At 42.0% G+C, this 27,151-nt stretch overlaps 1 protein-coding gene across 1 annotated transcript; it reads left to right on the forward strand.

Moving 5' to 3' along the window:
- The first annotated feature begins 426 nt into the window (after positions 1-426).
- WDR1 (WD repeat domain 1) lies at positions 427-25,476 on the forward strand. Its single transcript, XM_045019245.1, has 15 exons — positions 427-643; positions 1,060-1,181; positions 5,997-6,087; positions 10,613-10,760; positions 12,991-13,171; positions 15,148-15,225; positions 16,119-16,199; positions 16,323-16,556; positions 17,448-17,535; positions 18,761-18,917; positions 19,798-19,885; positions 21,962-22,072; positions 22,526-22,699; positions 23,735-23,879; positions 24,532-25,476. Exons 1-15 carry the CDS (start codon positions 628-630, stop codon positions 24,639-24,641), a joined length of 1,824 nt encoding a protein of 607 aa, XP_044875180.1. The 5' UTR covers positions 427-627; the 3' UTR covers positions 24,642-25,476.
- Positions 25,477-27,151: the final 1,675 nt, after the last annotated feature.

Here is a 27,151-nt window from a genome sequence, read left to right on the forward strand (position 1 = left end):
TCTTCCTCCCCACCCCCACCCCTCAGCCCCATCTCCCCCCGCCCTCAGCCCCCACGGCCCCTCCTGCTCACCCCACTGTCTCTCCTCCCCCTCCCCCCACTGCCCGCTTGCTATCGCTCCCTCTTCTCCGCGCCCTGCCCTCTAGGGCTCGGGCAAGGAGGTGGGGGCAGGGCACGAGGAGGACAAACAGCCGCCGCCGCACGGCTTCACCACGCGCTCTCCCTTTCGCGCACGCGCCAGAGGGCCGCCCGAAGGGAGCGAGCATGCGCAGAAGCCGAGGCGGCTCTCAGGCCCGAGGCCGAGGCCGGGCGAAGTCTCTCCCCCGCCTCTTTCTCTGCGGCGCGCGCCCAGACTGGGGCGGGGCCGGCCGCGGCTGGCGCGAGCTTACGGCATTTCCGGGGCGGGGCGTGGGGCGCGGGCTCGCGGCGGAGGGGAGCTGCCGCCGCTCCTCGGCGAGCGCAGAGTTGACTATATATGGTCAAAGCAGGGGAGTAGCGGCGAGCTCGGCGGGCGCTTCCTGCTCTGCAGCTTGGGGCTGAGGCCGGAGCAGGGAGAGGCTGGGCCGCTACCGCCGCCTGGGCACCGAGCGCGTCGCCTCCCTCTGGCCGCGGGAACAAGGGGGCCAAGATGCCGTTCGAGAGCAGTAAGTGCGGGGGGCGCCCGGCTGTTCCCGTGCCCCGGAGGGAGCCGCCTTCGTGTGGCTGCCTGCCCGGAGCCCGCCCCGGCGGCTGCCGCCTGGGGGTTGCGCGGCGGGTGGCTGGCTCAGCCCGGAGCCGACGTGCCGAGTCAATGGCTCCGGTGCCGCCTGCTCGGGCTCCGGCCGTGCCTGCGTTGCCGCTGCCCCGGGCGGTGCCTGGGACCGCGCTGGGCTCGCTCGCCGGGGACCCCCGTTAGCCCCGCCCGGGTTGTGCTGGGTGCAGAGTGTTCCGCGTCCCGGGCTCCGGGGCAGCAACAAGTGACTGTGCAGCAGCAGCCACTGGGGCGGCTTGACTTGCTTTTGAACGACGTTTGCTAGGGATGCCCGCAATCAACATCTACATTTTTTTTTCTTTTTTGTAGAAAAAGTGTTTGCCAGCCTCCCCCAGGTTGAAAGAGGAGTCTCCAAAATTATTGGAGGGGATCCCAAGGGCAACAACTTTCTGTACACCAATGGAAAATGTGTCGTCATCAGAAACATTGATGTAATGTATAATATAGTTTTTGTTTGTTTCATGATGTAGTTCTTTCCTCTCAGTTTCTTTTTGGTTTTTTCCTGATACTTTGGAATTTCAATGGAGGTCAGATAGATCTGTGATAAGAGGGAGGGTGTATGACTCAGTCATAAAATTGTGGGCAGGGAGGGGACTACAGAAATCTGTAAAAAAATCTCTGCAAAATCTGCGTAGTCTCCTCCTTTCATCCCTTCCTGTAGAATTTAGGATGGGATTGGTATGTCATGCTCTACTTGGCCCTGTTAATATAGTAATACAAATATCTGTATTATGGGGCCTAGGGAGCCATTAAAATGGATTTATTAAGTTAATAAATACCCCCACTTCCTGGGCTAAGCTGTCTCCTTGGAGAAAAACACAATCTTACAAATCGAATCCAGTGCTGTGTAGCTTACTCTGTTTGTTGCATTTGAGAAATCAAAACAGCTCTCACCTATTTGATTGAAAGTTTAATATCTGCATATGCAAAGCTCTTAGTCTTAGTCCTAGGGAACTTTACTACATATGAATGAAATGTATAAAACAGATATGTTCAGTAGGTTGTTTCTTATGTGGTGATCAGCAGTGAACTGTGAACAATGTGCCATTTAAATAGTAATAGTAATAATCAGGCTGCAAAGATTTCATTCTATTGAAATGCATGGGAACAGCTTGTAGAACTGTTTTTATTCTTTTGGGCTCCAGGTTCAATATAGTCTTCAAAATGGTAAATGTATTTTTGCTACTGGAAAATGAGACTCCTCACCCTATTCTCCTTCCTTCTCTCTTTCCCCCTTCTCCCCCCACCCCCCTCCCCCGCAATGTAAACGTTGTGGGGTGGGGGCAAGGTTACAGGTGGGAAGAGTATATATCCTTGGAATTTCCTGCTTTCCATGACAATGTTTGTCTCTGACGGTGGTTCTCCAGGATTTGTCTCCCCCCCCCCCCCTTGGGTATATCCAAATCTCTTTTCTAGCTGCCAGTGTGCTGAAAGTGCCTTCCATGATATGGAACCAAATACTAAATTGTTAACATTTAAAAAAAATTGAGATCTCAGGTTTCTTGGGTTTTTTTAAAAAAAACTTCCTTGGACTCTAGTTCTAATGTTTCAGCATAGTTGTGGTCCCACATCTTGGCTAAATGACAACAGCAAAAATGTCCCAGTCTTCTTGAAACCAAAAGTTTCAGCTAAGAGGGTAAAATGATGTAGTATGACAGATGTACAGAAAGATATCCGAGCCAGTTGACTTAGTCGTAACATTAAAACTAATACCTACATCTTTCGGTATGCTGTAAGAGTAAACTGGCAGGCAAGGGGAGAGTCTTCTGGTAATTGTCAGCTGACTGCAGCCTGTTACAAAATTTGTTTTAATAGTTTTTAATGTCACAAAAGCATGCATCATAGTCTTTGGTTCAGTCTGTTGCAATTTAATAGTAGTATTAAATGAATAATCCTCTCCTTAGTAAAGGACCATGCCTGTACTACCTATTAATCTAGTCTCTGAAACACTCCCCATCAAAAATAGGGAAGCCTAGTCAAATAACTCTATCTCATGTCAACACAAACAAGGGACAGACCCTTGGAGAATACTACATGTGACTCCTGTACAGTAGAATAACTCTCCCAATTCCAGCTGGGACTGCTTCATCCTAGTCAACAAACCAGACAGGTCGTTAGTGTCTTACAAATCCATTGCCCCTAGTGAAGTACGTGAGGCTAATGAGGATGGTCTCTTAGCTATGACAGAGAAGTCCAAAACTTGATTCAGTATATTTAAGTCTTGGATGCGTGTTGGAAAAGCATTGCTAAGGCAGGAGGGATCAGTGATACTTGGAAGACTTGATATCTCATGAATATTTTACTTCCATTATGGGTCCTTCTTCCTGCAAAGTCTGAGACAGTTTGAGTTCCAAGCTATCATAAGCAGCTCTGGTTTCGGTGTAAGGGCCACATAATCTCAATGAATAACCTGAATTCTGTGCTTTGGTGTGTTTTTGTTTTGGTTGTTGAACAGGTCCCTCCCTCCTTTTCCCGCTAGCTGGTCCTCAAAGAATGAGTTAATAATGGTGTTAGATACTGTACCTGCCCCTGAATTTCCATTCATTCCAGTCCTAGTTTTTTCTGGTCCTGTCATAACTTCTAATTCTAAACAAATGTTTCTCTTCCCTGTTGGGTGAAAGATGCACGCAAATGAAGGAACTGGCTATAATTGGGGGAATAGTGCTATTAAATGTACAAAGAAAATAAACTGAAAAAAAAGACTTTCTTTATGTTTGGCATTCATAATCTTTAACCAGCAGTAGACTTAAAAAAAAAAAATAAATCAGAGGCTTGACTGTCTTAAATTCAGTGTCCCTTAAGTCCAGTTTTTATCCACTTCGCTTCAGAGGGCTGATGTAACTCTGCTACAAAACAGGAACAACTCATAATGTTGGCAGTAGAATGCAGTATACAGAGAGCCTTCTGAACTTATAGTAGGTGAAACTACAACAGAGAGGAATATGAACTTTCTTGTCCTGTAGAACAGACATGTTTTGCTTACTTAAATTCAATCACCCAGCAAAATGGAGAGTGTTAGGGAATTGGGTGACTCTTTAAAGTGCAATAATTTCTGACTTGCCAGAGCTAGAAGTGCACTCAACTGGTATAAATGTATTCTAGACCAGAAATAGAAAAGCTTACCCTTGCTTGAGTAAGCTACATTACATCTCTGAGAGACTGATAGTACTGGCAAGAGCAAGACCTTTTCCTGGTAAAAAGCCTGCAAGCTTCCTAATACAGAATAGGTAGTCTGTAACAGCCCAGTTTCTCCTGAGCACATGATCGAATCATACCCTATTACTTAGTGATTTTTATGATGCAGTGGAACAAATGTTTGTGAATTACAGCATCAAAACAATTTCACCCACACTTCTTTCCTTTTGACCAAACAACGCAAGTCTTTTTTGGAGATGAAAGGTGAACTGACAAATTGCAGAACCATCAGTCTAAAAATTTTTTATTTTAGCTGGTCTGCTGCACTTGAATAGTCAATACTCTATGGAATAAATGTTATGATAGCCAATAAATATAGACCAGTATCTCTTGTATTTTGATGGCACTCTCCTTGATGTGGTAGGGATGATAGAGCTCCTCACTCATTCAGTCACTGAGTCAGTTTTGTGGTTAAACTTTGAGGCATCTGAGCATGTGTTGAATGACCTGAGTGTCCCTTCTGCTATGGAGTTTGAAGACCTCTCCAAAGAGAAGCATATAAGCTATAATTGTAATGTCTTGACAGTCAATGATGCAACTTCGTCTGGATCCCAATTTTCCTATTGCTCGTAGGAATAACTATTTCTATACTAGCCCTTCTGTTGAAATCTGTTTAGGGAAATCTGCATATAAATTAGTTTCCCCAAAAGACAAGGGCGTTTCAGTCCACATTGTAGCCAAGCCCTTAGTAAATCACTTGAAAGTTAGAGTGTATTAAAGCAGCCCCTGCCGCCCTAACTTCTGAGGTGTGTCCACACCGGCAAGACATGTAGAGCACCTGGACTCTGCAAGTCTGCAACTCTGGAGTGCTCCTGGTAATCCACCTCCACGAGAAGCATAAAGTGTGCTGTACTCTGGCTGAAACACCCGGGCATCAGTGTGGATGAGGTGTTGCATTACTGCGCTCTGATTGGCCTCCGGCAACATCCCATAATCCCCTGAAGTCAAGAGGCCACTCTTCTCATTGGTTTGAAATTGGCCGCAGGCATGTGGATAGCCCCTTTCAGATCTCCATTTCTGACAGCTGGCATGCTTATCTGCTCCGGGACAAAGCAAGCCATTAGTGTGGAATGCTGCTGTTGTGAGTGTGGGGGAGGAGGGGCTGCTGCTGTCTGAACTTACAAGACAGCATGCTGACACACTCTCAGCCCCCCACAACACATTGTCTCCCCCGACATACACACAACACACTCCCTGTCACACTCCACCCCCCCTCCCATTTGAAAAACGCATTGCAAGCACTTGCACACTGGGATAGCTTCCACAATGCACTGCTGTTCGTGGCATTGCAAGAGCTGCTAATGTGGCCATGCCAGTGCGCTTGCAGCTGACAGTGTAAACATACGGCAGCATTTTCCCTGCTGTGGTCTCCAAAGGCTGGTTTAACTCCCAGAGCTCTACATCTGCAAGTGTAGCCAAGTAGCTAAGTAATCTCCTGTGCCTGCTGATGCAACTCTCATAATGTCTCTAGATCTAGCAGTGAAGACTTGCAGTATTAATACATCAGAAACTACAAATGCATATGTCCTGCTAAGCAAGGAGTTATCTAACATTTTTTGTTCTAAGGCTTTATAGGCATGTTTCACTGAAGTAACCTTTCCATGCTTAGTACTCTGCAAAGTAGATCATTACTTTCTCCTTTCACCTACCCATCTTTCTGTACAGTTGTATATATTTAAGTGCTTTTTATCTTGATTCCTGTTCTGGAACCCTTTCTCTCTGCATTCCAGTGCAACTTAGTCTTTATCAGTCAATGAATTGCCAACCTCCAGTATTGTGGACAGGTATTTTGGGGATTACGCTAATGTGTGATTGGCAAGTGAGGATATTGCTTCTCACTACAGCAGCCATGTTAGACTCTGTATTGTCTGTCACACTAAACAGTAAGTTCCCACTGATCAGTGGTATGTTTTACTTCTGTTCTCCCTTCCTCTTTATTGTAGATGGGATTTAAGTATCTCCAGTGCCTCAGCTTTAAAACAGTTTTGTTTCTCTTTTTTTCTCTGAAACCCACGTCATTTTGTAACTTTTTAATTCTGTTTTAACTGCAGAATCCAGCAATTGCTGATATCTATACTGAGCATGCCCATCAAGTTGTGGTTGCCAAGTATGCTCCCAGTGGATTCTACATGGCATCTGGAGGTAAAGTATCAGAACACATTCTGGCATGAGTTATGGGACAGGATTGCTAAAATGCTTAGGTTAAAACTTAGTGGCACAGACTTTAGGTATAAAGCTTGAACATTTGTAGACTACATAATACGTATTTAACAAAGCTGAAACAAAAATAAGTATTTTTTTCCTAACCATGTGCCATTAATGTTAAACTTGTCTCCTCATGGAGGAGGGAGCATAGTGTATCATTTCTTTTTGAAGGGATACACTATGCTCCCTCCTCCATGAGGAGACATTGGATTTAAACTAAGAAGTATTTTAATATACTCAACTTAATAAACTTGTACATAAGACATATAAAATTAACTTCTTATAAACAGTCCTTTAGCTATAGTGAATGCCTTGTATGTGCATCAGCGTTAGGAGCGAACTATGGAATTTTTAATTTTGGTTTTTGCTCTTTACAAGTTCTCTAAACCGTAAATACGGTGTTAAATTCTGTCTTTAAAATGAAATTCTGCCACTGGGTCTATGTGTGTCTGTCTCATACGCACACAAAAAGGTCCTCATTTTCCTTGTTGCTGGACTGATCTCTCTCAGGGCTGTAAACTGAACTGCAGTTTTCACCACAGCAACTTAGCAGGGAAAGGATGCTGATTGTCAAACTATTTTTGTGTAAAGATTCTATGAAAACAGTGAGAATGAACCCAAACTTTGAGAATCTACACTAAACAAAGTCCTTGCTGCCTCATCTGGCTTCCTGGCAGAAACTAAAATTTATTTTTGATACTGTTGTATAAACAAGGAAACAAACCTACATTAATGCCATGCTCCATTAGATGATTGATCTTTGTCAGATGAAAGGACAAATCAATAAGGGAAACTTTAAAGATTTTTAAAGTATTTTTAGTTTATTAATATTTATTCTCCAACACTTATCTTTAAAGAAAGATATATAACACTTTCATGGTGGCTGTATTGACAAGTAAGAAACATCTTAACTTGAATTCAAGCCCCTAACTTGTCTTCATATTTATTTTTAAGTAAGTTCCCAACCCGTTTGGTTGAAAATAAAACCTTCCAAATGTGAACACATGCCAAATTGACTTCTGGAGCCTGCAAGATTAAGTCTGCTCCAGGCCGGAATCTTGGCTCCAGCAAAGTTCCTGAGTAGCTTCACAGCACTGCCAAGATCTCATGGGCCAGGTTATGGCTCTAGAACCACTCCATGGCTTTGGATCTAGTCTCAGATCTCCAGGTCCTTCACCTCCATAGAGGTTCTATCAGCTTTTTTCCTCAAAGCTGAGCTGTGCACAGGGAGGTTCCATGAAACCAGGTTCCACAGAACGTTGGGCGTGCATATCCTTTGTACATACTCTCGGCTCCTAAATAGAAGAACCAGTACGGACCTGCTATGACAGCGTGCTCTTACAGCCACGTTGAGTGGGGCACAACTCTGCATTAATCTCAGAGTGGGACCATCTAAATTCATTCTCTTTTATCTCTCAACATGGCTATCTTGAATTTGCAGGAAGTTTCAGTGACTCTCCCTACCCCACTCCCCACCCTCCTTGTGGACCCCTCCATGCAGATCCTAAGCTTTGCACATATCTTTTGAGCACAGATGGGGAGTGTAAAAAGTCTGGGTAGTGCAGCCTTGTAAAATAGTCTGTATCAAAGGCAGGGTTTTCCTGGCTACCAGTCCATGTGGTTGTCAAACTGGTTCCTTTTTAAAATACTATGTGTAGTGTCCCCCTGCCCCAAACCCAGCACTTCTGGGTTTGTTCTATGTTGATACTTCACTTTGCCCAAGTGCCCATCTACTTTATCACTCACACAGATCAGTGCTGTATTTTCTCTCAACTGTGGTCTGGTTGGAGAAGATGCTCTTAGCACAGATCATTATTTAGTGAGTCTGCTAGCAGGGGCATCTGAGCCATCACCCATCCTACCACATACTCAATGTTTGACTGTTGGGGTATCAAAAGTCTTCCCCTGAAACTTTTCTTTTCTTTTTTTTCTTTTTTGTATGTAACCTGTAAGTAACTCGCCACTCCTCTGAGCACAGATCAAAAGCATACATTTAACCTTTAAGTATGTCAGGCTGTGTGGGTCTTCTGTACCCAAAAAAACCAAAAAAACACACTTTTAAACTTGAAGCAATTGTGCATTAAGTCTTAAGTGTCACTGAGAAGCATGCATGCCTGCATTTTCCCCCCCAGATATTGCTGAGCTGAATTAGATAACCCAAGGGAAAAGAGGCCTGCACACTTCTTATGCTAGTGTTCCCACCATTGCTACTACAGCAGTAGTGAAATGATGTGGGGGAGGAATAACAAAATACTAATGTAGATGTTGTTGTCTTCAAGTGATACTTCAGTGGGTGGGGTACAGGCCTGGGACTCAGGAATAATGGTTTGGAATCCAGGTTCAATAATTAACTTTTAGGCATTCTTAGAAAAACCACTTAATCCACCAGGTGCCTCTTTCCCTCCCTGTAAAATAGGGATAAGTCCCTACCTCACATCATGGGTGTTGTGAGGGGCCAGATATCGTATTGAAGAGGACCATCTAAATACAAAACTTTAAATACACAAGCTGAATTAAATACACAAGCTTTTATATTAGGCCTTTAAAAAAGGCAAAGAGTAAATTATTTGTATTACAAAAGACTAAACCTGTCTGAATTACAAAATGTTCTACTTGTGTGATGTTCCCCTCTGGTGTTATCTGGACCAGTGATCTGCTAGATCACTCCAATCCTTGACTCTGAGAGCCAGCCTCTCCCTGATCTGCTGTAGGAACCCCAACTCCTGGGCTGTTCACACACAGCCCCTGGCATGTAAGCTGCTCCTTGGATTGTGCAACTGAATGACATTAGCCAATATCTCCATCTTGCAGTACCCAGTTATGCCTACTGGACACTGCAAGCTTCTATGAGTTCATCAATTTAACAAAGAAATTGATATGTATCAGGCTTGTTATCCTGAGGGGAGCCTCTGACATACTTCATACCAAATGCACTGCTTCAGGTAGAATAAACAAATGTATTAACTATAAAGATAGGTTATAGTCAAAACCTAAGTCAGATTTGGTCAAATGAAATAAAAGCAAAACACATTTAAAGCTGATCTTAACACTTTGAATGCTCTTACAAACTTAGATGCTTCTCACCACAGGCTGGCTGGCTGCTCTTCAGCCAGGATCTCCTCTTTGATCAGGTCTTCAGTCATTTGGTGTGATGTCTGTAGATGTAGGTGGGGGAGAGAGAGCATGGCAAATGTGTCTCCCTTTTATCATGACCTTTCTTTCCTCTTGGCTTTGTGTGCTCCCCTTTCAGAGTCAGGTGAGCATTATCTCATCACAGTTCCAAACTGACCAAAGGAAGGGGAATGACTCCCTCGAGAGGCTAACAGATTCTTTTGTTGCTGCCGAGGCCAGCATCCTTGATTCCTGTGAGGCTGGGCTGAGTTTGTCCCATACCTGCCCTGATGAGGTGTTCTTGGAGAATTTTTGTCTGGGCTTGCTTTATGAGGATACATTTTCGGCCTCATAACTATATACGTGAAATTAACATTACTAGAACATCGCTATAACAACCATGCTCAGTGCATCATGAGCCTTCCAAAAACACCTGACATGACAAACTTTGCATTGGATACCACACAATCATTTTATAAAGATGAACATGGGGTTGTAGGGTTTCCCCTGCCCGAGGTACAGGGCATCACAACTTGTGACTAACACCACCACAATATTTCCTCTGAACTGAAGTGTGTTCCACGCTTCTCTAGTATTCTGAAGAAGTGGTAATTGATTCAAGGCAACTGTCAATGCATGCTCAGAATATTAAGCATAAATCTGAGACCTCTGGTCTAAAAAGGATAAACTTGTCACAACAGGCAAGGGATACATCACCGTTGTTGAATAATGGAAAAACAGGATTGACCAAGCAGGCCAGGGCTCAAACCAACATCCCAGGCTCACCCATCTGCTTGGAAATGTGTCCGCAATGTGGAAGAGTCTGTGGCTCTAGAATAGGTCTCAGCCATCAGTGGACCCACAGATAACTTGAAATTGTCTTTCATGGACTGGCGATCCCTTGAAGTTGACGATGATGGACGATTGTTGAATACACTTATTTGACTTTTGGGTAGCAATCCAGCTTTTAAACTTCATACATTTGCATTTAAGTTCTGTATGCAGAGAGTAGGCCAGGTATTTATGCTTGTGGTTGGAGACCTAAAAGGTCACTTGCACAAATGCCTGACTTGTACGCAGAGCAGATCTGTGCGTATCTCGGACACACCTATAATTATCAGTTCTGCATGATGAACTTTGAATATATGATTTTAACGAGCTCCAATTTCTAATGCTTATTGGATTCAGTTTTATTTAGGAATCTTAGTCTGTATAATGGCGTATGATGGTAGGTTTTTAGCACTAGCGATCAGTAATGGTTGAAAATTTTTACTGACACAGATTGCTGAGACATGTGACTTTTTGGTGCTTGCTGGAACAGTGATAGTTATGTACTATTGTGTTATGGCAGATGTCTCTGGAAAGCTTAGAATTTGGGATACCACACAGAAGGAACACCTACTGAAGTATGAATATCAGCCATTTGCAGGAAAAATCAAGGATATTGCCTGGACAGAAGACAGCAAGAGGCTTGCCGCTGTGGGGGAAGGCAGGGAGAAGTGAGTAATTCTCAATCTACTGTAAACTGTTTTGTCCTAACAAAACAAAATCAGTGATGCAGAAAGCTTTAAGCTCCTCAAAGAGAAATGTGTATCACACTCCTTGTTTAGACGTCTAGATTCACTGTTTAGTAGCAAAACTCTTTACATAGCATTTGACAGCTGCAGAACTGTTAGTAGCTTATTCACTGGGGAAGCACAATGCCATTAAAATAGACCTTTTTAGAGCAGTACTACGTTTTTTATTTTTTCTCTCCCTCTTAGGGAGACAAGGTGGGTGAGATGGTTCAATAAAAGATACTGTCTCACTCACCTTGTCTCTCTCATTCTGGGACCGACATGGCTATGACACTGCATACAATCAATTCAAGATTGCCCATTTTGTTCACAGGGTGTGGTGAGGTGTGTTGTTTGGTTTGGGGGGGATGTAGCAGGGAGAACTGCAGAGATCTCAGAATATTAAATGTTTACAAAATGTGGTGTTGGAGAGAGAATCACGCTTTTATATTTGTATCTTCCACATGAGCACAACTACATATTTGGGTTTAATTGCAATAAGAACACAATTCACCACCAATTGCAATCTTGTCTATCAGGCTAGAAGTGCCCATTGTATAGCTTCAATCAGGTACATGTGTACACTTGCCAGTACAAAAGACTGGCAGACCTGTGAAGATGGGGACCAATCCAGCAAGAGTGGCCTCCAGACAAAGGCCACATACTGCATCTTAAGACTAATTACTGTTCCATACAAGTGGCTGGTACAATAGCACCTCTGTTATGGACATCTTTGGAATGGAGGTTATTTGTAACCCTGAAATGTTCTGTAACTCTGAACAAGACATTATAGACTTCATCGGCCGGTGGTGGGGTGCAGTTGCAACTGCAGGGTGGGGAGTTCAGGGTTCCAGGCATGGGGTTGGAGAGGTCAGGGCTTCTGCCCCATGAGAGCACCAGAGCTCAGGGCATTAGACCCAGAGGGCGCGCTGGGGCTCAGGGCTTCAGCCCTGCAGCTCTGTTCCCAGCCTCTGTCCCACAGGGGGTGCTGTGGCTCAGGGTTTTCCCACGGCTCCGCTCCTAGTTTCAGTGGGGAGCAAGTCAGGGGTTTAGCTATGGGGGGAGCACTGGGGCTGAAGCTGGGAATGGAGCTGTGTGGCTGAAGCCCCAGCACTACCTCCCTCCACCCCCACATCTAAAGCCCCAAACTTCTTTCCTCTTCTCTTCGTACACCCCCGCAGCTGCAGCTCCAACCCCCTGCGGCTGATGCCCAGGGCTAAAGCCCCAAGGCATTTTTGTCTCTGCTGCTGCCTGATTGGTGTCCAGTTGACCAGTAAGTCCGTAACTCTGGTGCTTGTATCTTTGAGATTCTACTGTATATTGACTCCTAACTTAATTCTTTGGGGAGACACCTCCTGCATTAGTTTGTTTGCTAATGTCCCAAGGGTTGGTACTGAAGAAATGTGTGTGTGGTATCTTCCATATCAACGTACCTATTTTTGTTTTTCTTTCAAAATGCCCAGAAGTAAAAAAAAAAACTTAAAAAATAATAGAGCAAAGTTTATTAAGGTTTCCTAACGAATCATATTGCACTTCCAGCAAATCTAGCTTCATTTTAGAAACTTGCTGAAATGATTGTCTAGAGCTTGTTTAACTACATTAGTGACAGTGAGTATTTTTTTTTTACTGTTTTTAAAAACACGAGCTGACCCCTTTTTGGGGATCACTACCCCTACAATTACAAGATTGTGAAATTTCATATTTAAATAGCTAAAATCATGAAATTTACAATTTTTAAAATCGTATGGCTGACATTTACCAAAATGGACCATCTATTTGGTAGGGCCCTATATATGATGCTGTTTTATATTCCAGCCTTCCATACTATCCATTATCTGTTTGTAGCAACTATCCACCTAGGACAACAACTTGCTCCTCTCAGTATGCTTTAAGTAATTGATCCCCTAAAATGAGTTCCAAGGGATATTTTTAATTTAAAAAGCTTTGTGTATTTGCTTCTCTGCTTGGTACATGTGGCAGATTTTGGACTCTGTCTCCTAGACAAAGGACTTGAATATCCTTTAGGAAACAATGCTGCACTTGCATGAGATTAACTAGATGACCTAATTTCTGTTGTCTGCATGCACTCAGTATGCAGATTACTGATGCTCAAGGAGTTGGCCTTCATGTAATTTTTATTTTATGGACTGTGTGTATTGTCATCTTTAAATAGATTTGGAGCAGTGTTCCTATGGGATACTGGCTCTTCAGTCGGAGAGATCTCTGGGCACAACAAGGTGATCAACAGCGTGGATATAAAACAAACAAGGCCCTATCGTATAGTAACTGGCAGTGATGACAATTGTGGTGCTTTCTTTGAGGGACCGCCATTCAAATTCAAGTTTACAATAAGCGTGAGTCTAACATACTTTTCTCCTTCTGCGCATAAGTTCTGTTATGTCGCTGTGTTAAGTCGTATGGATGTATACTAAAAAGTCTTCACAGTTCTTACTTTTTGTGATACAGCTCATTGCCATAACAAAATCTTGGTTTCCAGTTTAAAATCTTTCTTAGCATTGAGTAGCCATGGTTGAGGATAATTGAAGGTCTAGCTTAAGCTCAGAAAAACAAAATAAATGATGGGTTAGAAAGGAAACTCTCTCTCTAGACTAGTTCTTCAAAACAGTATAATTTTAAGTTTAGTGTCATCTCACATCTTTTTCTGTGCTGGTTTTCATTACTCTTTTGTGGGTTTGTAGGAAGTGTAACAATGTTCAGTATCCCTTCTTGAGGAGCAGTTTTTTCCTTCATTTAGTCCAATCTCAAAATATTCTACCATGTTTTTTTAACAATACTTTCAGCAGTGCCAGTTTGGGTGGGGGATGGGAAAGCCGTGGAGCAGGAAGGGTTTGGAATCTTCAAATCTCTTTAAGGGATTTGGATTCTCAATTCTAAACAGGAATTAGGCATCCAAATCCCTTGAGGCAGCTTTGAAAATGTTAACCTAGGTATTGAAAAATCACTACTGGTTATTTAAAAAATGAAATTGAAGTTACAAATCTAATTTTCACCCTTTACTTTCTGTCTGGACTATGAAAATAACAAGTCAGCTTTAATTTCTGGTTTGGGTTGCACTTGTGCAATGTGAGACCTTCCAAAAACCAAACCAAACAGTGGAATGACTATATCCAAACCATTCACATCTCTTACGTCATCCCTTAGGGAGCCTCCTGGCCTTATTACTTGGGGCCTGTCTTCTTCTGGATAGGCCTTGCCACTTGGCGCTGTTGCAGTCCCTACCATACTAGTAGGGCTTCTTGAAAAGTTAAACTTGGCAACTAATTTTAAGGCAGTTGGAAACCTGTTGTTTGCATGTGCCTTAAGGTGACTTTAAACCCTTTAAGTGCTTTTTAGTCCTTTTTCCATTCCAGACTTAGTAGAACAGTTTTGAGTGCCACAGTCAGTAAAGTGTTATCACTACTGAATATACATTTGAACTTCAGAAGCTACTTCTTATTTTTTGGCTCTCTTACAGTATGTCTGCACTGCATGGGGAGAGGGAAATCCATCAGTGAATCTGGGAACCTAGGTCAGCTAACCCTGGCTTGTGTTATAGAGCTGAAAACAGCAGTGTAGATATTCCCACTCTGGCAGGAGCCTGGACTCAGACCTGGCAAGGTGGGGGAGAGTCTGAGCCTGAGTGGGAACATTTATCCTGTTGACCCAAACTCTGAGACGCTCTCTGCCAAGGTTGTTGGGTTTTTTGTAGTGTAGGCAATCCTCTTGGAGAACAAACTCCTGAAGGTTTAAATGATTACTTATAGTGGCTAGACTGGTGTATGGGCAACTCAGACCGTTCAGCTTTCCATAACTGCTTCTTTAGCAAAATCCAAATCAATGAGTAAAGTTGTTATAAACATTGGGCATGAAATGGATACATTTTCTGACTATTATGGGTGGAATTCAACTCACCTGCATAAGCCTGATTCCTAAGGCTTTATGCGTATGAAGTGACCAGATGGGGGGTGGGTGGAGACAAAATAGCAATCCTGAATGGGATGTGGCTCTTCCCTCTTAACCAAAGCCATGGTGATTACTCCTAATCTGATTTGTATCCTGCATTAAAGCTATTTGAACTGCAGAGCCATGGATCCTATGGCTTCTCTTAACCCACCTCTGTCACCCTCCATTCTTACCTATGCTGGACGGTGCAGAGGTTTCCTCTGTAGGCCTCTCCATCACAGCCAGTCTGTGGCTTGAGTAGGGTGGAGAGCCTCTTGCTTGAGAACTTCACTGTAAATGAATGGGTCTTATGGGGATCAAGTAACTTATCTAAGATGTCTAAAGCTTTTCTGTTTTTTGGCTGGGTGCTAATTGCTGTCTCCTGCAGGACCACAGCCGTTTTGTTAACTCTGTGAGGTTCTCTCCTGATGGGAACAGATTCGCTACATCTAGTGCAGATGGCCAGGTAAAAATGAGCTGCCACATCAATATCCACTTGGGGGAGGGGAATAATTGAGAGTTACACACTCTTTGAGGGGGATGGGGTTTGGGGGAGCAGTTCCACAGCCTACACACTGATTCTCTTTTTACTGTGAGAAAACAGACTTAAGAACTGTCATTATCCTCCCATGATATAGCTGCAACAGCAGCTGTTCTACAAAAACCTGGTGCTGCTCCTATCAGGCTGTACCTGTTTCTCTCTCTTCCTGATGCTCCTCCCCAATGCAGGCTACTTATCTGCTGGGGGGATGATACCTCTGCCTAAAGCTTTTTGCAGCAAGGCTTTCTTCAGGCTCAAAGGAAAATATCCAAAAATTCTCAAATCCCCTATGAAAGGGCTTGATCCTGTACCACCACGTAACTGTGCTGGTGCTTCCACTGCTAGACTCCTTGCACTGGCTGAGAAGGTGGGTGCAGTATAAATGGCTAGGTAAGAGCCTGTCTTTACACATTTTTATCAGCTAAGGAGGTCAAGAATGACAACAGCACTGTTGCCATGGCTAGCTTCCTGCATATAGGCAGATTCTAATGACTAGCTGGGAATGGCAGCTATCACAGTAGGAGCCATAAGCATAATACTTCCCAGTATTTCAGATGTCAGAATTCCTGCATGGAACAGCTTGCTGCTTTTATTTAGAATGCCTTAACATCCTCTGGTACCTTAAATATTTAATGTACAAGTATGCATTTTTCTTCAAGCCTTAACTTGACCTTTACAAAGTTACTTTAATGCCTGCAGCAAAGAGTTAGCTGTATAATACACTTTGGAGATTGTATATCTGCAAGCTTCCTCTAATTGTCTGTTACTTTGTACAATATGCTTATGTGATGTGTTTTTTTGTTTTGTTTTGTTTAAAGATTTTTGTCTATGATGGGAAGACCGGAGAGAAAGTTTGTGCTCTGGGTGGAAATAAGGCTCATGATGGAGGCATTTATGCTGTAAGTATTTTTTGTGTTTCATAACTGCAGCACAATAAATATTTAACTTAGTATTGCAAGATCTTGTACTGTTGTCAATGGAAAGTGCAGTCAGTATACTAAAGCAGGTACTTGTTTTTACAGATTAGCTGGAGCCCCGATAGCACTCACTTGCTTTCTGCTTCTGGAGACAAAACTGCTAAAATCTGGGATGTTGGTGCTAACTCTGTTGTCAGTACATTTAACATGGGATCAAATGTTCTGGATCAGCAGTTGGGTTGCTTGTGGCAGAAGGACCATTTACTGAGCATCTCCCTCACTGGTTACATTAACTATTTGGATAAGAATAACCCAAATAAGCCTCTACGTGTCATAAAGGTATGTTGACCTTGATCACGCTGCAGCAGACCTTCTACTACACATAGTTTGGTTTTAGCAATAATCTGTTTGGGAATAGTAACTGTTCCATTAAAATGTGGCTGTAAGGAATCTCTTTGAACCCTCAAGCCTGGATATTGCTGAGCATATCACTGACTAACACCTGAGTCATAGCAGTCAGATATAGTAGTTATACTTTGTTCAAATGTGCAGGTGAGTAATGATCTTAATTATGCTAATAAGAGCTTACTTCCACACTAGTTTTTAAACATGCTTAAAATTACACTTAAAAAATCAGAGTTAGAATACCACCCATGAGCATCTTTCATCATCCTGCAAGTGCTAACTGTTGTGAACATGGAGATATGGTTCACTATGCAGTCAAGCTCTAATAGGAATTATGTGGCGGGGTGACAAAGCAAGCCCATGGGAGTTTCATTTTTACATGAACTAGAAACCTGTGTCCTAGATTTCTTTTGGGTTTTTTTTATTATTGTTACTGTAATTCTGGCAACCAATACATGTAGGTGACCATATTTAACCATCTTGTAAACACTGAACTTGTTTATGATGGAACATAACACTTATGCATGGAAAGGGTCCTAAAGGGATCTCCATCCAAAAATAAGTGTGTGACTATTCATATTACAGAATATTTAATTCTTTAGAACTTGTATAGAAATATCAGTGCTGTAACACTTTCTTTATGTATTGATTCCTTGAAACAGACCTAGACAACTAGTCATTTGAATTTTGAGATTGAACAAAGACCAAAACCAAAATGTGATGTTACTTTCTAAATCTTACCAGTAGCACTTTGTGAACAGATTGCTTTTGTTTTAGTTTGAATAACTGAGAAATAAATTGCCTATTAATGCTATTCTTTCACAGGGTCATAGTAAATCAATTCAGTGTCTGACCGTGCATAAAAATGGTGGAAAATCCTATATTTACTCCGGAAGTCATGATGGACACATTAATATCCTTTCTGGTGATCAAATGGTGTTATTCTATCCCACTTCTCCTTAAGATGGGTATTCTACTTTCCAGGAACTTTTTAAAATCACTTTACTGAAGACAAGATAACTTCCTCTGACATTCCTGAATAAAATCATATTGCTGAACCAAATTCCTGCTAACTTGTAACTAACATGGCACTTATCTGTAATCTTTACCATTCTCTGTAATAACTTGCTTTCTTGATACCACAATAGTCTTTTATGAATCCCTATTAACATTCATAAGAACAGCCATACTGAGTCAGGCCAAAGGTCCATCCAGCTCAGTCTCCTGTCTTCAATAGTGGCCAATGTCAGGTGCTTCAGAGGGATCAAGTCATTCCTAAACTGAAAGGATTATGAACTCCTTGTTGCTCTGCCTCTGGGTTTATATACTAATAAGCCTAGCTTTATGCATTGCTCTCAGCGCTGCAAGTTTCTCACCACCTTATCGTAGCCTTAATTTCTTTGCTATCCTCATGGTAAGACTGTCACCCGCTCATTATGGTTCCTTGTCTAGCCAGTGTCTCAAGCATAATCAGGCCCCCAACTCCCAGAGAATTTGCACATCTATTAATTATATAATAATTCCAGTTCCCACTGGCCCATGGAGCAATAAACGTGGAATGCAATCTAGATTTCCCCCCAGGGTGTTGTCAGAGGGTCAGCCTGTGAGGGTTTTTTGGGTTTTTTTTGTGTTTTTGAGCTGAACCCTACTAGCTTTTTCTGTAACAGGCAAATGTGAATTTATACAATTTCTTTATACATTCCCTTAACATGTGATGTATTATACACTTATGCTCATTGTGAACATAATGCACACTTTACCTGCATTCTTTTTGGCAAATATGACACAAACTTGAAGGTTTGAGAGCTTCTTCCTCAGCATGGTGATAACATACCAGATTGACTAGTCCCTTGTTAAGAAAAGTACAGATACAGTGTTTATATCCATATCCCTCTTGGAAAGTGTTCCTTAGGCATTGAGACCTAACACTAAATGATTTGTTGTTTGCCAGTACCTTTTTACTGTTCTAAACTGGTTATTCAAATATTTCGTTTAGTTCCTTTGTGGAATACTTGAGTCAGTGTTTGTTTTCATTATCTGGAATTGGGAGTTGGAAGTCCTAGGTTTTTTTCTGCAACCCCACCACCACCACGATCACACACACTTCCAAGAAAAAATTCCTTAATTCTACTTCTCACATTATTGGGATTCCGAAACTGGGGAGAACGATGACTTTTCTGGAAAAGGGCATACAAACCAGGTTTCTAGAATGGCCGTGGATGAATTGGATCAGCTGGTCAGTTGCAGTATGGATGACACTGTGCGTTATACTAGCCTAACCAAGAGAGACTACAGGTTAGTGAAGCTACCATATTTGGTTGTGTTATGTATGTGTTTGGGGGGGGGGGGGGGTGTGCGTGGTTTTTTTTTTTTTTTTTTGTAAGAGAATTTCACTGGTATAGTGTGGTATGCTGAATGGCTTCATCATACAACTTGTGCAAATTTTTCAAGTTACCATGAAAATCCTAGAAATGCTTGCAATACCCAACTTGCTTTATCTATGAAACAATAGAAGATCAGTTAATTTTTTTCCACATACATGAGACTAATTTCTTAGACAGTATTTTCTGATTTTATTTTTATTTCTTAAGCACCAGATGTATCTGTGTCTTGTATTGCATGACTTGTGTAGGGTTTTGTCTTCACTATATAGATATATCTGAGAGAGAGCGTGCTTCTGTTCTTATGTGGCTTTATATAGTACACTGTATAAGAAGAAAACAAGATCTAAGATTCCTTTTGGAAAACATTCTTTCCCCTGTGGTTATGCCAATCCTACCTCCTCAGGAGACAAGTCCTTTTAGGATTACCCAGTCTATCTCTCTGAAGATTAATTAAGGTCACTTTAATTCTGAATCAGAGTATCCACATGATAATTTAATGTGGGTAAAGTAATCCACTGTAAAATTTTAAATCAGGTTAATTTTCCCAGGTGCCTCCATGTAGAGAAGCCTTAACTTCTAAGACAAGAATCCAGCTGTAGATCGTGATTGTGAATTTAGATACCTTGAAGTGATATTCAACAGCTAGCTAAGGGAACTGTCTGCATATTGCAGACCTAAAGACTTACTTCATGATTACTTTTCAAGGATCTCTCAATGGCTGACTTTTGAATTGAGACTTGTACATGAATAAAATAAAGACACAGAAAAGCAATTTGTATTTTTCTTTTCAGTGGCCAGGATGTTGTAAAAATGGATGTTCAACCAAAATGTTTAGCTGTTGGTCCTGGTGGATATACAGTAGTTATATGCATTGGACAAGTAAGTATCAAGATATTATCTTGATGATGTCTAGTTGCTGTATAGACACCCACAGCTGGCCTGGGCCAGCCAACTTGGGCTTGTGAGGCTTGGACTGCAGAGCTGTTTCACTGCTGTGTGGAATTCCAAGTCCTGTGAGCCCAAGTCGGCTGGTATGGGCCAGCTGCAGGTGTCTGGTTGCTGTGTAGATGTGCCCTGTGTAACCTATACAGTATTTAATGCTCTGAGTATGTCATTGGTACACTAACAAATTTCTAAAACTTATTTCAGTGGAGGAGTCTATGTTGGTAGAGGCAGCTGTCAATGTGGATCAGCTGTTAATGTTAGCCCATGGTAACAGCACTTATATAGCACCTTACTATTTTTAAATTCTGTACAAACATAACTAAATCAAAGAATCTGCTGGTGTAAGACTTGTCTAAATACAGTGGGTTTTTTGTTTTTGCTTTTGGTTTGTTTAAATCCACTTGTCTATTTTAAGTTGGTGCCCACCTCTATTGTGGATGCATTACACCAGTATCAGGGTGTACCCTGATATGTAGCCATACTCCTCTAATGATGCCAAAAGAGGCTGAGTCAACATGAAAATCTACATGAAATTTGAATCCAGTGCTGATTACAGCAGTGTTGGTTTCTTCTTTAATTTGTTTTCCTTTTTTGGGTGTGTGTGTGGGGGGGGGTGTGAACACTTTAAATATGGAAGGTAGCTTTTTCTGTTAATGAGCTGGAGCAAATACATATTTAACCTTCTAGCTCATACAGTGACTAGACAGATGTCCTTACATAAAAACATCTCTTTAAAACCAAAATCCCAATAAATATTTCCCATCTTTTTAAAAATAAAAAATTGGAAGGAAGATTATAGCTAATATAAGAAACACAAAATCATTAGTCGCTGATAACTATATTGGATATGGTCAGGATAACAGTCTTAGGACCTTTTGTCAGTAGTAAAAATACAGAAACAGGGACCAGTTCTCCTTAGTCTCTTGCTTGAACATTTGTTACTTTGGTAGGCTACTCCACTTATGCTGTTGCATCCATCTTTGGTGTACAGCTTGCTTATCACCTCCTGGCACCATAGATATGGATCTCTTGGCTATTGTTGGAGCACACTCTACGATAGTTTGAAGATTACTCAAGCTCTCAGCATAATTCAAATGACGCAGAACCAAAGATCCTTGTTTCTTAGGGGATGTCTGTTTTAAAACCACACTTGCGTTCATGGGCGATGGGTATCGAAGGCCAGGGAAGACTGAGCCTCCCCAAACAGCCTTGCATGGCCCCACCCACGCTCAGCCCCCAGACCCCTTCCTGGTGCTGTGCTACAGGGGGCTCTTCCCTTGTGGCTGGGGCTATTGGGGGGGGGGGGGGTCAAGCGGGCCCAGCACTTGCGCGGGGGGGGTGGGGGGGAAAGGCCTCTGGGTTCCGGCAGGTAGGGCGGGGCCTTGGGCAGAAAGGGTGAGCCGGCCACTTGCTTCCCCAAGCCCAGGGTTCACCTGCCACCCATGCTTGCATTCCTTTGTAATGCTTTTGACTAATAAGGATGTGGGTTGAAATTTTATAATCTCATGTGCAAAGGCTCATTTTCCTATCCAGCTAGAGTTTCCTATTAGAGGCAGTCATAACTAAAAACAAATAGTTCGGATGATGCAGTTGAGATCAACAGCCTGTGTACTTCGTAACTCAGTCCTCCCAACCAAAGACAGTACTCTGAAAGATAGTAGGCATTGCTTGAAATGCTAGATTCCTTCATGCACCTCTTTTGTTGTGATTAAATGGACTTCAGCTAACAGTATGCAAGAGCGTGTCCTGACTGCTTGCAGTTTGTAGACTGAAGGTGGTCTGCACCTGCATCACTTTCAAATGCTCATAGGAGAAAAAGCTTAGTTGCCAGGCATAGGTGTCTCATACTTCTAATCTATCTAGATTAGAATGAATCTCAATACTCTCTTTGAACCAATGAAGTAGTAACTCCTGCTGTGGCTGACAAGCATAGTGTGTATGGCGAGACATTATAGCCTATCAAGCATTTTGAACCAATGTTCTCTATGGTACATTGCTCTGCATTTATAGATCATCTTGATGAAGAATAAGAAGAAGTGTTTTGCAATTGAGGACCCTGGCTATGAACCAGAAGTGGTGGCCATTCACCCAGGAGGTGGTACCGCTGCAGTGGGAGGACTGGTAAGGATACACTCTAGTGAGCACTGGAACAGTATTCCATGGTTGCAAGCTTTTTGGTTTTGCTTGTCCATTAAATATCGCTCAGCTATTGCTGCACCAAGATATCAAAGTTGGCAGTGTACTAATGTTTTTGCTTTTAATTTAAAGTTGTGCTGTTGGGGTTTTTTTGTTAAGCTGCTATCTTCTGGCCTCTTTCCATTAGATTTTCCCACTTCTGTGATTAGTATACATTCCCCAACATCTTCTCTCTAGATAGTTTAAGTTTTTATCAAAACTCTCCCCATGTCTTAAAGCAGCAGCATGTTTTTAATTTGACATGGCCAATATATTCTAAAAATACTGATTTATGTATTTTTTTCAAAGGGAGAAATATCTGTAATTGCATATGATCCTCTAACTTAATAGCCTTCCTGATTTTGTTGTAAAGCTTTGACTTTCATTATTAACTTGCAGGATGGGAATGTCCATCTATACTCAATCCAAGGAACCTCTCTGAAAATCGATGAGAAGACCTTGCAAGCTAAAGGTCCTGTGACTGACCTGGCATATTCTCATGATGGTGCCTTTCTTGCAGTTTGTGATGCAAACAAAGTTGTCACTGTCTTTAGTGTTGCTGATGGCTATGCGGTAAGAATTGCTGTATCTGACTTGTGATTTCCAACAAAAGTATTTACTAGTCCTAAAACTGCATGTTTATTTAACCCACATTGAAGAGACAACTTAAGGTGACTGTGGGTAGTTAACACCTCTATTGTTGCAGGACAAAGGAGGGTTATGAGCCATAGATCCACTGTCTGTGTATTAAACTCCACTGGACACCAAGGATCAGTCTTAAGTTCCCAGGCTCATTTTTTTTTGGAGGTGTTGTGCAGGTTCCCTTTGAGGACAAGGGCTGTGAGGTCAGATATGGAGTGATCATTTTTGTGAGAAATGCTTGCCCATGGTTGTTGGTTTATCCTTTTTTCTGTCTGAGTTCATTTGAGAGCGTAGTGTCTCTTTTCACCGACACAGTTGTTTGGGCACTTAGTGTACTGGATGAGGTACACCGCATGTGGAGGACCTGTGGATCTAGAAAGTTGTAGAGGTTTTGCATCTGTTATGGCAGAGGCTGGTGCCACTTTGATTTGCCCTGGTCTGTGGGGAACTTGGCTGGCGGGGGTTGAAGGACAGAAGAGGGAGTTTCGGAAAGATTCCATTTGGGATGTGGTCACCATCAAGTATGGGTGGTTGTTTCTCAAAACAGCTACTGTACAGCTACTTAAGGCTTCATATAACCACTTCTGTGCTACAGCTGAGCAAGACATTGGAGAGTCCTAGGATCTCCAGTTGGTGTTTGATTAAAACTTGAACATCCAGTCCTACCATTTTTGATCCATTTTGGTTTAAGTTCTGTTGGCTCCTTTCAGATGTTAATAGAAATAGCATAAAATGGAAATTTTAAATGGCTCCCGCGACAGACTTGTGCAATAACCATGATTTTCAAATGTAAAGGGCGTTTAGCTTAGAATTTTACTGTGTACCTGGGGTATACAGGTATATTTTTTAACTGTTCTAGCAACATGTTTAACAGGAAACAAAATTTTATGAGGGACAATGACAGGTAGCAGAACAGCTACTTGAAGTCTTTAAAATAACACCATTTTCCCAATATCTCCCAAATAGGAACATAACATCTTCTATGGACACCATGCAAAAATTGTTTGCCTTGCCTGGTCTCCAGACAATGAGCATTTTGCTTCCGGGGGCATGGACATGATGGTTTATGTTTGGACCTTAAGTGACCCGGAGACCAGAGTCAAGATACCAGGTATGTTGTGCACTTCTTTCATAGAAAGAGGTTTAGTTCTGAGAATTACTAGTCTCTCTCAATATGGACAGTGCGCGTGCTCGCGCTCTCTCTCTCTCTCTCTCTCTCTCTCTCTCTCTCTCTCTCTCTGAATTACACTAGCAATTATCTCCCCCTCTAGATAGGGGCGGAGACATCTAGCCTACCCCCTATAATGTAATTGTAACCTTCTAACTGTTCTATGGATCAAGACTGCCATTCACTAAGTACACTTTGCAGGCAACTGCATTTTTACAAGTACTTTGTGCACTACAGTTCAAAAACCAGCTAAATAAATTCATGGAGGCTAGGTCCATCAATAGCTATTGTCCAGAATGGACAGGGATGGTGTCCCTAGCCTCTGTTTGCCAGAAGCTGGGAATGGATGACGGGATGGATCACTTGTTGATTACCTGTTCTGTTCATTCCCTCTGGGGCACCTAACATTGGCCACTGTCGGAAGACAGGATACTGGGTTAGATGGACCTTTGGTCTGATCCAGTATGGCCGTTCTTATGTTCTAATTGATTTTTTTTTCAAAATAAAAAATTGTCCTAAGATGACTGTAATAACCTATCAATTCTTAAACTGAGTTTTTTTTAAAATGCAGTATTATCTCCTTCCATCTGCACAGATGCTCATAGGCTACATCATGTAAGCAGCTTGGCATGGCTGGATGAACATACTCTGGTAACAACATCCCATGATGCTTCTGTCAAAGAATGGTCTATCTCCTATAAGTGAACAGTCCTACTTGGAAGGACCTCATCAGGGACTAGAACTACTGCAGTGGAACATAACATTTCTCTTTAAAAGAAAAAAAAAATTCTATTGTCCTCTGGGTCTTCTATCATATCCTCATATCTTTACAGGGTGTTCATATCTGTAATTAAATGTACTTTGAAAGCTTTAGCCAGTAACAGTTTGCACATGAAAAGCACTTAAATTATGTCTGGAACTTAACCTTTGTGCTGAACATTCCAGAGGCAACAGCCGAACAAGTTGGCATGAAAAATTCAAACATGATCAGTTATTTTCTAACAGAGTCCGTGTGAGATTGTACAGCATGAGAGAAATACTTCTCATTTTTTCTAATTGCAGAACATTTCTGTACTAATGGTCATAGTAAGAATATTTAGTTGTGATTCAAAACAAATCAAGCTGTGTGCAGCTACTGTATATTACGTTGCTTGTCTGTACTGCACCAAACTGTTGCCTCAGATTTCCTCCTCCACATAATGAAATGGGGTACGTACACACATAATAAACTCTTTATGTATTTCATGTCAAAGATTTGTGGTTATTTTAGGATGGAAATGTGGGATTTTAATGTACTTACTGTTGTCGGTTTAATGTTTACAAATAACTGTCATGGCATTTTCTCACTCCAGAAACATCGTTGTTACCTTATGAACAACTGAGAATGTCTTTCTGGTCATTTCAATGTCGGGGAGAACCTTGGCTTCTGTTTAAAGATACATTTGTTTCCTAAAGAGAAGAATTAAGTTGATGTAAACAAATTTGCAGTAATTATAACACCTGTTTCAGTACAGGAATTAAACTAAGTGAATCATTGTTATGACTTGAGGTGATTTTTGCAAACCAATTTACATGTTTTCTGATTGCCACTTCTGCGCTTTCCAGAAACAAAACCTGTTACAGTGGAGCTATTAACAAACTGTTCAGATTGATATCACAATTCACTGTCAAGTTTGCCTTAAGATGTGACTTGAAGTTCTGTGTTAGCAGAGCAGAGGAAGACTTGGTTATCTGTGGAGTGTTGGTGTGAAGTGATAGATACATGAGTCCTAATGACCAAAAATGAAACTGCCACTACCAACAGCTTCAAAGTGTTTAAATAGCTGGATTTTTTTTCCTAAATCTTGTTCACATGTTAATATTCAATCTTCTCTCTCCCCCATGCTCCTCCACCACCACCATCAAAAAAAGTTGATGCTCCCTTGTTTGTGGAAATCTTCCAGCTTACTTGGTTTTCACACTGTTACTAATGGCTCTTGCTAGGCAGCACAGAAAGCATTTCTGCTCCTGAAACCCACTGTCTTGCCTCTGCTCGCCTTCATGGAAACTTTTCACTGTGAAATAGTTTTTAGTGTGGTGCTTTCTAATGGAAAGCTGTTGAGTGTCTGGAAGTTACAATTAAACAACCTTTTGTCTTCTGATATAAAGCCAACTTGCAGAGTTCAACTGAGGTAGCTTTTGCTGGAATATTTATTTTGTATCAGCTATTCTTTACTGGGCCTTTCCCTGTCTTTCAGTATCTTTGTACACTGAACTTTAAGACAGGAAAGTGTGTGTGTGTGCGCGCACCTAATTGAAGTGAAGAGTGATGAGCAAGTGCCAAGCTAACAATCTTGGCTATATACTGTAGTTGTCTACCAACAGTTATAGTGCAGTGACCACTGTTCTTCAAACATGACCTGGAGGGATTGCTATAGCATTGAATCTGCCCTGTGTTTTCTGTGGTAGTCGAGTCTATCTTCTCTGAACAAGCAAATGTGATATCAAGGAAATGATCAGTCATTATACTGAAAACAACTACTTGAGTTATTCACTACAGGTGGTTCTACCATCTTGTGGTGGTGGTGTGGTTTTTAGTTTTTTTTATGGAAATGTCACCAGTTATTGAGGCTCCCTGCCATCCAATAAGTAAACTATTCCTAGCCCACCTCTAGTAGCTCCCTTATCGCAATTGGATGGTGTGACCTACAGGAGGTGAGAAGGAAACAAATGCTGTGCAGAGTCCAGCAATGCTCTGCTGGCTGGTGGAAGGTAGCTTTTCTAGCGAAAAGTGACTAAGTTTATTACCCATAGAAATTAGTCTTAAACTGAGTCTGATAGCACTAGTAAGAGCATGTTAGCCAGAGACACTTGTGCTGCCTATGACTGATCCTTGGATAGTGGAGTATAGGAATGCTCTGGGCTTCAGCTTCCATCAGATTCATTATTGGCATTGATTATGGGTTTCTAATCTGGTAGTTTAGACCGAGATGACTTCTCTGGTTTTGTAGTAACTCAAGTAACTCCTCACTTAACATCCTCCTGCTTAATGTTGTTTCAAAGTTACGTCGCTGCTCCATTAGGGAATATACTCGTTTAAAGTTGTGCAATGCTCCCTTATAACGTCGTTTGGCTGACTTTACAAGGGAGCACTGCACAAGGTTTCTCTTCTCCACTGCCACCTTCCTCTCAGCACTTTCCCCTGCTGCCAAACAGCTGTTTGGCAGCGCATAGGA

This window comes from Mauremys mutica, chromosome 5, assembly GCF_020497125.1.
Source record: "Mauremys mutica isolate MM-2020 ecotype Southern chromosome 5, ASM2049712v1, whole genome shotgun sequence".
NCBI lineage: Eukaryota > Metazoa > Chordata > Testudines > Geoemydidae > Mauremys > Mauremys mutica.